At 56.0% G+C, this 11,173-nt stretch overlaps 1 protein-coding gene across 1 annotated transcript; it reads right to left on the bottom strand.

Moving 5' to 3' along the window:
* Window positions 1-323: 323 nt before the first annotated feature.
* Window positions 324-1,863, bottom strand: IER5 (immediate early response 5). Its single transcript, XM_065649066.1, has one exon. It carries the CDS (start codon window positions 1,731-1,733, stop codon window positions 990-992), a length of 744 nt encoding a protein of 247 aa, XP_065505138.1. The 5' UTR covers window positions 1,734-1,863; the 3' UTR covers window positions 324-989.
* Window positions 1,864-11,173: the final 9,310 nt, after the last annotated feature.

Below are 11,173 nucleotides of genomic sequence, written 5' to 3'. Positions count from 1 at the left end.
GGCTTTAGCAACCGCTTTCCTCCCCCAGAGTGACTCCGCACAGGAGGGACTGAGCAAGACCTCAAATGCCACGGCAGCTCCAGCGCTGGGAAGAGGCTGTAAGCAGCAGCTCCTGGGAAGGACTCCAGTCGCCCTGACACAAGTTCCCCTTCTTCCCAGCTCCCAGAGGAGCCGGACTCCGACCCGCCCCGAGCCTCCGGCGAGGCAGGGTGGATCCAGCCACAGACATGCAGCAACCACACCCTGGCTGCTGCCTGCCCGGCTCCACGGCCCTCCTCCTCCTCCCACCCCGAGCCAAGCAGGGGCACAAACAGGGACTAGACTTATACAGTTGAAAATATTTAATACGTGTTATACACGTAGAATTACATTTTATACAAAACAAGATACATCACCGAAGGAGAACACTGTACAAAAATCCCTACGGGAGCCCCAGGCCTTTATACAACAAAGACCGGGAGTTACCAAGCCTAACGAACAGGCTCAAGGACTTTCCGTCAGAGCGTCTGTAAACTTCGTTTCTCTCAATAAACACTTTTAAAAAGCACCATGTAATATTTCTGACCTAAACCTTTCCAAAATAGAGACTTTATTTAATAAACTTAATACTTTCCAAGCTTAAAATATTACCCGGTGGGAGTCCCCCCGCTGCCGGCACCAGCCGATGAGTCTCCCCCGGGGCGCCGAGGAGGGCGGCGGCCCTGCCGGGAAGGGGAATTCCGGGAGGGCAGGGCCGGGGGCGCTCCCAGGGCGGGTGCCGGCAGACGAGGCCCGGGGAAGGGCAGTGCTGCCGGTGCTGTACCCGCGCGGCGGGGCAGGGGCACGGCACCGGGACCCGCCGGAGCCCCGCGGCGCTGCCCGCCCTCCTCCGGCGGGCCGGGGCTGCGGGAGGAGCGCGGGGGTGTCACCTCTGGGTCCGGCTGCCCGTCTGTCCGGCATGCCCCCCACTGCCCGCGGCGGAGCGGGGGCGAGTCTCTGCGGGCCGCGCATCAGAAGGCCACGATGGCCGTGCTCCAGGGGTTGAGGGTCCGCAGCACCGGCTCGTCGCAGCAAATCTGTCCCGGCTCGGCCGCCGCCTCGGCGGGTGTCGTCGTCGTCGCCTCGCCGCCCTCAAGAGGCGCCCGCCGCCGGCCCTTGGGCTCCTTGCTGAGCAGTCCCGAGAAGCTGGAGCCGAAGATGCTGATGAGGCTGGCCACGTTGCCCGTCTCCATGTCCTCCTGCTCGCCCGGCGGCGGCTCCTCCACGTCGCGGCGTGGCTTCTTCACCGGGGAGCCCGCCTGGCCCCGCTCACCGGCGCTCCGCTTCCGAGGGCAGTGTGGCGGCGGGGTCACGGCGGTGGCAGTGGCGCAGTCCCCGCGGGTCCCTTCGCCGCCCGCCGCGCAGCAGCAGCAGCTGCAGCCGCAGCAACAGCGCCGCGGCCGGGGGCCTTCGCAGTCCGCACCGGGCAGCCGCGGGCCGGCCCTGGCCGCCTCGTCCTGCGGAGGCGGCGGCGGCTCTCCGGCCGCCCAAGCGGTGGTGCAGGGCGGCAGCTGCTCCTCGGGGGGCCCGCAGGCGGCGGGGGGAGGCTCGGGCGGGCAGCCCGGCTCGCTCAGGTAGACTTGCCGGGCGCTGCGCAGCACCAGCGACACCAGGAGGTTCTTGTGCAGTTTGAGGCCGCCGCGCTGGCCCCGGGCGCTGTAGATCTTGCCCAGCGAGATGCTGACGATGCGGTGCGCCTCCAGCTTGAACTCCATGGGGGGACGAGGCGGGGGTGGGCGCCGGGCCGTGGGGAAGCGGAGCCGAGGGGAAGCCGCGCCGCGCCTGCCGCCTCCGCCCGCGCAGCCCCTCCGCACGCCGCTCCGCACGCTGCTCCGCACGCTGCTCCTTCGCGCCGCCGACTGAGGCGAGCCCACGCGCCCGGCCGCCTTTTATACGGCCCCCGCCCCGGCCAATCAGGGCGCCCCGCCGGCCGCTCCAACCGCCGGCTGGCCCCCGCGCGCCCGCGCCGGCCAATGGCGAGGCAGGGGAGCGGGTTCGAACGCTCGCCCCGCGGAGAGGGTTCTTAAAGCGGCAACGCCAGCGCACGGCTGCTGGTGGGGCCCTCCCGCCGGCAGCGGCCGCTGGATAGCAGGCAGGGGTCCAGCAGCACCGCAGCTCCACCGCACTCCGAATTGGCCTGATCTGATCAACAGGCAGAAGTAGGAATTTTGGCCATACAACTGAAACATTTATGGGGGGGGGGGGGGAAAACCCACCACCACAAATGAAAAGTAACCTTTGTTTTCTGCATTTTAAAAACATTTCCCCCAGTTTCAGCACCTGTCTCTGACATCTTGCGTTAGAGAAGCAACTGGTGTTGGTGTTGGCTGCATGGGGAAATGTACCTTTGAGTACTTCAAGGAAAATCTGTCATGACGTTGAGCAGAAAGCCATCCCTGCCCAGCGGCCAGGCTGAGATCTGCTCCAGGGCTCCAGTGGTGAAGGTCGCAGAAAGCCCAGGGTAAATGAGGAAGATCCACAATGGGGATGGGAAGGGCTACAAGGGAGGATGGGGGAGGACAACAGGCCACCAGCATCTCCAGGGGTGATGAGGACCATGGCAGCCTGGAGGGCTTTGTTTGGGAACTGAAACCTTGCTCTGCTGGAGCTGTGAAACCTGGTGGCAGGGCCAGCCTAGTCGCTGGGGACCACAAGGGACAACCCACCGCCCCCAGACACAGCTCCGGGCACCAGGGAAGCCTCTGAGAAAGCTCCACACAGCTCCTGCACTGGGCAAGTGGGGGGATGTTTTGGGGCTCAGAGCAGAGACCCTCCTCCTTCCACCCAGGAGCAACTACTGTCTGCAAAAAGGCGAGAAGTGAAAGGGCCCCAAATTAAGGAAGTTCAATGTGCTGCCCTGGAGTATCGGTTTCCATTCCAGCTGACACACAGCAACTTGTTTCCATCTCTTTTATTTTCCAAGGGATTCATCTGCACACCCCCCAAAAGGAGAGCCACAGCCTGCTGTGATGCTCTATTGGCAGGATCTGCCACCACGTCCTGGCTCGCTGGAAGAACAAGGGGGTGGCTGGTCACAGCAGTAACAAAAAACAGGTGAAGATTCAGCCACATCTAGTTGACACAGCAGGAGCTTTCCTCCCCAAACCCCCACACTCGGACCAAACGCATGTTCTCCTCCTGCTCGAGCGCAGCTGGAAAACCTCAAATGCCACTTTCTGGATATTGAACACAACAGCATGTCAGGCTGGGGGGTGACATCTCAAAATGTCCACCTCTTCTTGCACAAACCCATCATGCTCCATCTTGAACAATGAGACTGGAGCATGCTCAACCGCACAGCCAAAACACCAGCCAAAACAGCCGGTCCTGGCTTTACCTTTGCCCACACCTGGCTGAGCCTCTCCCGGCTGCAGAGCGCGGGGCTGTCACCCCCACGCCCGGCGTGGGAGGCCGGAGGGACGCGAGCCCCAGTGGTGGGAACCAAGGGTTTCCAGACCCGCCAAACCTGCTCCTTGTGCCTCGGAGAGCAGGTAACACCCTGGCCTAAGCCCTCAGGTCAGTCTAACCAGCCGGGGCAGGTCTGGGCTGGGATGTTTGGGACTGCAGTCATGCCTCCTCGCCCGCAGCTGGCACGTCTGCCCATCACCAGTGTCCCCTCCACGGCACAGCTTTCGGTTGTGTCCTTGCAAAACAGCTTGTGCATCGCCAGGCATGTTGCTCTAGGACCGCTGTTTGCAGGATCCAGGCACCTCCATCCTCAGCAGAGATGACCCTGGTTAGAAGGATAAAGCCAGGTTTGATAAATCTCAGCTGGGTACATTCCCAACTTGGATGAAGAGCAGTGATGCGAAGCCACCCCACCGGCTGAAAAAGCGGAACAGAGGTGGAGGACACACGGCGCAAGAGCTCTGCTGAGGAAAGATGCCTGGATCCGAGTGGACCGACCTGTTCTGCCGCTCACCACCTCACACCCCATGGCATGCGGCACCATTTCCCTCTGGTAACCAGGTTTTGGCTACCTACCCTGTGTAGGAGCGGGCGGACCAGCAGCCTCTCCCCTGCCCTGGCCAAGGATAAGGACGATGGGGATAGGTATAGCGCGGTCCCTCATCCCTATTAGTCCTCAGAGAGGCGACTTTGAGAGCCGGCAGCAAGGAGCAGAGGTGCACACCATCAGAGCTACTGCCCAGAAGCACCAGTTTCACCCACCAACACTGCACCTGGTGTCAGGCGCAACCATGGGCACATGTTAATCCCAGGGCACCAAAGCCCTGCCCTGACTCTGCCCTGCCCGCATGTCATGCCCTTTGCAAAGAGATGGGAGGGGGTTGCTCTCCCGGGGTGGGGGGGAACCTGTGCAAAATGAAGGCAGGAGACGAACAGCAGTGCAGGCAGAGCCCATCCAGCAGCACACAGGCAGCCCGTTTAAGCCAGGCAGTATTTTGGTGGCAGCCCTGCCTCTCCCTCCCAGGCTGATGTCATGCTTTAGTAAGTTGGAGGCAAAGTCACATAGTCACATGGCAGCTTCTGAGGTCAGTGCCTGGGGTGGCTTTGTCTGCCTGCCTGCCTGCCCTGGGCTCCTGCCTGCACACAGAGCCCATCCCTGCTGGTGGATGACCCTGCTGGGGATCCCCTCTGAGCAGAGCATCTCCAGGATACCCACAGCTCAGCATCTCTGGGATACACACAGCTCCTCAGTGGGGCCGGCATCTCAGACATTCAGACACGCCTCTGTGTCCATCTGTCTGTCTGCCCATGGAAAGAACATTGAACATTGCCCCCCGTCTCTAGGGGGTCACAGGGGGATACGGGAGGCGGAGGAAAGGGTGTGACAGGGTGCTCTAATCTCTGCATGTGATCTAACCGGGTTGGAAGGGGTTTGACGAACAATTAACAATCCTCCGGCTCAGCTGCCGTTTCCCGAAATAGCTCTGGCAGGAGGAGGAGGAGGGAGGACGGGCTGGCAGACAAAGGTGGCCTCTCCGCCAGCAAGCTGCAGCCGGCAGTGCGGCCGGCAAGCCAGCGGAGGAGGCAGCCCCGGAGGCCGAGCAGCGGGGAGCCCATGGCCCCACCTGGAAAGGAAAACAATGCGAGATAAAAGCAGCTCGGGGCAGGAAACAGCTTGTGGTACAAAATCATAATTGCAAAGGGCTGCGCACACCACCGGGTTTTTTGGAGGCGTTGAAATCCGCCTTCGACGGCGAGCAGAGGAGGTCGGCGCCAGGGAGCTCGTCGGGGATTTGTGCTGTTGCATCTTCGCTACCTATGGCAGCAAAACCCCCTCTAAGGTCCTCCCGTCCCCCCCAGCCACAGCCCACGGTGCTGAGGATGTGGTTAGCAAGATCCTGTTTCGACAGTGGCGCCTGTCCCCATCCGCACCCCCCCGCCAGCCCCTCACTGTCACCAAATGTGCGTCCCAGGCCTCAGGGGGAAGCCAGCTGCAGCAAAGAGGTGGAAAACCCTCTGGGTAGGACAGATGGTGAAATTAAGGTCCACTCAAGCACAGGCTGAAGCCGTCCGTCGCTTTTTTTGCCTGTCCCAGCACCACTGCAGCTCATTGCCCCCTTACTCTTCAATTTGGACCAGGATTCATGAGTTAGACCCTGCCCGGGAAGAAGATGCGAACAAAAAAATGATGGAGGGTTGGACTAGATGGCCTTTAAAGTTCCCTTCCAACCCAAACTATTCTATGATTCTATGAAAACAGCCACACCTCCCTCACCACCAGTGGGGCTGGGGCAAAAGCCTTTGCACCACCAGCTGCCTGCAGCAAAAATGGAGCTTCAGGACAGCCAAAGCCCCAGAGAGATCCAGGTGCACCCCCTGAGGAGTTGCTGATGGAAGCTCAACAGGACAGGGAGGAACATTTCCAAACATGAACATGGATCCATCTGCAGCCCAAGTGCATTTCTAGATGGGAATAACAAGCATCTGAATTGTGAGGGACCCCTGCAGGCTCAGGAGGAGGAGGCGGTTTGTTTGGGGTTGTTTGGTTTTTTTTTTCCTTTAGAAAAATGGATGATTCACAGGGATGCAGTCTGGACCTGCTGCAACCCGATATCAGTAACTAATTCCCCAGAGTTCCCAACTGCTCTGGTTTATCCGTGCTTGGAGATAAGGTCAGAAGAGCTGGAAAACATCCCAAAAGACAGCCAAGAGCACTAACCACTAATCCCTGCCGAATGAAAACCAAACACAACCTGCAAGCGAAACAAACACAAACAAATCAATACAAATCTAAACCCAAAGGAGAGGAAGCAGCTCCCTCGGCTTCTGAGAGCTTCTAGACACCCGCCCTGCAAACCACAATGGCATGTGAGTCTCCAGCACAGCCACCTACTCGAAAGCACAGGGGTTTTCCAGGGTTAAAAACCCCATTCCTGTCGGCAGAGATGATAGTGCAGATACCCCAGGCAGGACTCTCTCCTACGTGTCTTTTTTTTTTTTTTCCACCAGTGACTTGGGATTCCCCCTTCCCCCCCTGCACAAATCATTTTAAATTTCCTTTCCCTTACTCTGAGCTACCAGCTTGGGATTTCCCTCCTCCGTTCTGGAGACCCCTGACCTTGGACCCTTGCCTGGCAGAAATCCTGCTACTCCTCCAATAGCCTCTCCATACACAAAAGGGGGGAAAAAATTCCCACTCCCAGCTATCAGCTTCTTCGGGCAGCCATTTCCCTTGGAAAAATGTGGCCCCATATCTTTTAGTGTTTTATGGAACTGGCTTAGGTTTCCTGGGGAAAAAAGAGCATTTATTTGTCTGGAGTTTCCTATCAGACAACCCTTCTATTGTAGTCCACCTTCCTGTACTTTTTTTTCCCTGTCTGATATGCCTGCAACAGGTTCTGTGCCATTTTCAAAGATGCTGGCTGCCTTGTGTCCAGGGAGAAAAGCAGCAGGACAGCCCTGGGATGCAGCCCAGTGATTTGCTCCCCAGCAAACTCTTTGCTACAGAAGAAGACAGCCTCAGTGGCCTTCACCTGCAGCCCAGCACAGGGTTAAACATCTCAAATTAATCATGTGAACTCCACATGGAGCCAGCCGAAATCACAGTTCAGCAAACCGCAGGGCAGATCGCCTGCCCAAAGGACACTCAGCCTAATTTTTTTTTTTCTCTCCCTGTATCTCAATGTCACCTTCTTTTTAGCCGGCAGGCATGACGACTGCAGCCCTTGGCACATCCCCGAGTGCAGGATGTGTCCTCTGTGCAACTGCTTCCCACTTAAGCATGATGGGGAGGTAGTACAATGATGCTCCTGATTCACGGGGCTGTTATCCTTGGAGAGGCTGCCTGCTCTGCTCCCTCCTAACGAAAGGGGAGACCAGGGTCTTGGCACTTGCCAGCAAAGCACACCACACGTAGCGCTTATTAAAAGTCCAAAGGCGTGCCAGGAGGGAACCTTCTGAGTTCTCAGAGAAGCAATCACTGGTGAGAACAGCAAGGGTAGAGTAGATCCTCCCTGTGCCGAATTCCTCCTCCCACCAGCAAGGGAAACTGCAAAAGAAAATTCTGTGCCTGTCAGCAGGCATTAACTCTTCCTACTCCTTCTGATCTGTGCCCCTTCCCTCTTGTAGGGACCTTCCTCAGACCACCTCATCCTTCGCCTGGTTTGCGGGGCTGACTACGTGATGCAGCCCAGAGCCCTGGACAGATCGTCCATGGACACAGGGATAACGAGGAAGGTTGTTGGGAAGGGCTGCTAGGGAAAAGCCCCTTCTAATTCCACCTACTTAAAAAAGTAAAGAGGACTCCGGTAGTCCAGCACCTCACTACTCATGTTATTTAACCTCTTTGAGGTCCAGGTAAGCTCTGAGTATCCCTGGCATCTTGTGGCAGGCAGTCTCAGAGGTTCACCTTGCAGCAAGTAATGCCACCTTTGTCCAATTTCATTTCCCATTTTCATCTTCATTAAATAACCGATTACTCACACACTACAAAAAGGAAAATTAACTTTCTCCAAAACAACCCTTACTCTGAATAGTCATCCCGCATTCTACCATGAATTATCACCTTGCATTTGCGAATTTATTCCATACTTGATTGCATTTTTACCATTTTTGTCCGGTTGCCCAGTCAGGGATTGCCATCTCTGCTGCACACAAGCCTTGCACTGTTATGAACCCACCCAAGGGTACGGCTACAGCATGAAACCAGCTCTCGTTAAACAACAAGAGCCCACGAGAGACAGCAACATGAGGATAGCCATGACCACAGGAAGAACTTCGGTCAGGTTTCACTCCTCGCCAGACAACTGCAAGCCCAAGGAAACCCACTCTGTCAGCTCCAGCACGTGCGACCAGGAGCATCCAAGTCTTGTGGGCAAGGAGCAGTCGCCTCTTGGCACCTTTTTATTTTAACACCTCAGAGTCACCAAAGTCAGGGGACCACACCATCGCACAGTTGAGGCCTCATGTCGCCTGTTCCCTTTGCACTTCACAGGGAGGTCACCAAAGATTTGTAAAAATGAGGGTGAGGAAACGCCGTTACAAACACAGAGGGGCCACAAGTGGGTAGGATTTGATGGAAACCCTCGCTGCACACCACATCACTGTATATTTAGCTACAGCCTAGTGTTTTGTATCAAATTGTTACTGCCTTAATCCTTCTCTTACAACCACCATCGAAAAGCTTCAACAACTTTCACTAAAAATGCAAATGAGAAGAAAAACCCCAAAGCATCTGAAAACCATGTGCTTTATCGCTTCTTCCTTTAGCTGTAAAGCCTAGTCTGTAGGGAAAAAAGAAATCCCCTATGCTTTTACAAATTCAAGTTCAAACCAATCCAGCTTTTCCCCTGAGAGGAAAAGCCATCCCTTCCCCATCAAATGCATATTCTTTGCGCTAGGCTAGTATGGGATCACACACACACACCCCTATGCGTGTACACACATGCCACAAAAATTTACCCGAAAAAAGTTTCAGTGAGCCCAGTTCTTTCCTGCAGACAGTTGGGATTTTGACGAGCTGGCACTTTTTGGCGCAGAAGTGTTTAATCAGATCTTTCCTGACTAGTTCTGCAGCTGTGTGACATGCACTGAGCACTCCTCTCCCCGGGAGGAATTGGTTAGGTGAGCATGCCGAAAGGCTACCAAAACACTCCCTGCTGCTTCCAAATCGAAAAATCAGAGCTTACCACAAGGAACAGCAAAAATGCCCCCATTCTGAAAAATATATAGCAGTGCAGTTGGAGCAGCTTTCAAATGAAAATCTAAACTGTTTACTACATAGCATAAATGAATTTTCAGCATCAAAGGCTGCCTTTTTTATTGCTGGAAGGTCTGCAACTTCCCTACATTTTGCTAGCGCCTCCTTACTTTCAGCCCTCAACAGCTCTGTGAAGCTTTACACTTTTTTGCAAATGTGTAAAAGAAACATTTTCAATTAAGTGAATAAAGTGTTGATGTAATTTACTAAAGGATTTCTGAAATTCCTAGCCAGTAACTCACAGGGGCTACGGGAGCTTTTCCCTTTTCATTCCTAGTGCGGTGAAGGTTTCAAGGGATGCTTGGCAAGAGCAAGTCTAACTGTCATGAGTGTTTGAACAAACCTAACCCAGATAATCTTCACTGCTCAGAATACACCATGTTTTTAAACACCCTAACTACTACAAACAAATCCCTTGGAGGCTCCAAACACAGAGCAACAAGGCTACAACATTCGGCAAACAGCTTCAGAGAGGTGTCCCCACTGTGGGTACGCATTCAAAGAGGCACATTATGGTCTCATGCACCATGCTCCCAGCTCGTTTGTGATACACTAATTGTTAAGGCACAGCGCACCGGGAAATGCTGTCCTTGCAGAGTGCAGCAGCATCCAAAGGAGAGCCAGCATGGGTACTCGGTGAATATCAGGCCTCTGCTGTGACATTCTTGGCAGAAGGAAACCAGAACTGCTGAGCAGCTCCAGCCCAAGCCAAGCTCTCCTTCCCCTGCCTGGAAACACGTGTCTTCCTCCTCTATCCCAGCAAGATGCCCAAAGCTGCTAGAGGAGGTGAGGGCTGTGGCACAGCATGGGGAATGGCAGCAATGGGGAAGGTAGGAGCTCTGAAGAGCCCGAAACGCAGGTGGAAGTCACAGGAGGATTGTGCGATTTTGGGAGTACAAGGTCTTTGGGGGGACTGCAACAAGCTGTTTCGGTGACCCCTTGGCACTCTTTTTTCTTGGAGGGAACCCTCTGTGCTCAGCACAGGGACCCCCCCCAAAACCTGATGGCATGGGAAATAAGCCATTGAAGGTGCAGCAAGGAAGGGCCAACAAACACAAACCCTAAAGCTGTTGCCTGTTGCACCACACCTGGCAAGCTGGGGTTTCCCAGGCACGGGGCTGGCCGGAGCAGGAGGCAGCTCTCACCTCACAAACTGCAGAAACTGGTTTTACATGTGCCACAGCCTTCCCACCCCGCACTCGTGAGCAAACCTGCTGCGATTGCAAAAGCCAGGTATCCAGTTCACATGCTGAGGAGGCAGCTCTGCAAATGGGTTTTGTGGCTGTTCCCTCAGTGAACCAGCACTGCCTTTGCCTGGCATGCTGGACTGCAGCCGTGTTCCAAAAGCACAGGAAAACTTTGGTCGTGAGAGCAAAGATTCGGGGGATTACTCCTGACAGAGCCTCTGCAAACTCGACCATCGTGCCTGTCTGCCCCAGGGGACTAACACAGGGACATCTCCCCACACTGCATGGGCACCTTTCCTCTCCTGCCAACTTTTCTAAGCTCAGGGCTATCTGTGCTCAAAGCTGAGACTATTACAGAGCCCAGAGATTTAAGAGAGGAGAGAGTAAGGGAACTGGGGATCCTCGCCCTGGGGTGAACAACAGCCAAGAGGCAAAGGCCTGTTCTCGCCTGGAGGTAGGAGGAGGAAGGAAGCAGTGCCTGTTCACTGCGGGGCAGGAAGGGCAGCAGGAGCAGCCGCTCGCCCCGTCTTCCTCCCGCAGCAGGCAGGAGCGCAGCCTGGCCAGGCCACTCACACCTAACACCCTGCCTGGGACCATGACCCGACAGCTAGCACAAGACCGCGCCTACTCAGTGCAGGAGGCCGACACGCAGGAGACACAGCGGCGAGTGGGACATTTTGCCTCAGAGCACTGAGGGACTGCCCGGGGCCTACTGGGCCGCAGGCTCCCGGGGCCTAGCAAAACCCTCATGAAGAGCCGGGACGGCCTCATACCCCTGCCGCACACCCCTCCTGGAGGGTCA

This window comes from Caloenas nicobarica, chromosome 20 (genome assembly GCF_036013445.1).
Source record: "Caloenas nicobarica isolate bCalNic1 chromosome 20, bCalNic1.hap1, whole genome shotgun sequence".
Lineage (NCBI taxonomy): Eukaryota > Metazoa > Chordata > Aves > Columbiformes > Columbidae > Caloenas > Caloenas nicobarica.
Note: the sequence above shows the minus strand (reverse complement) of the source record. Positions and strands in the feature narration are given on the sequence as shown.

Excerpts from the sequence above, each read along its gene's own strand:
- IER5 (XM_065649066.1), bottom strand. The coding sequence starts at position 1,733 with ATGGAGTTCAAGCTGGAGGCGCACCGCATCGTCAGCATCTCGCTGGGC.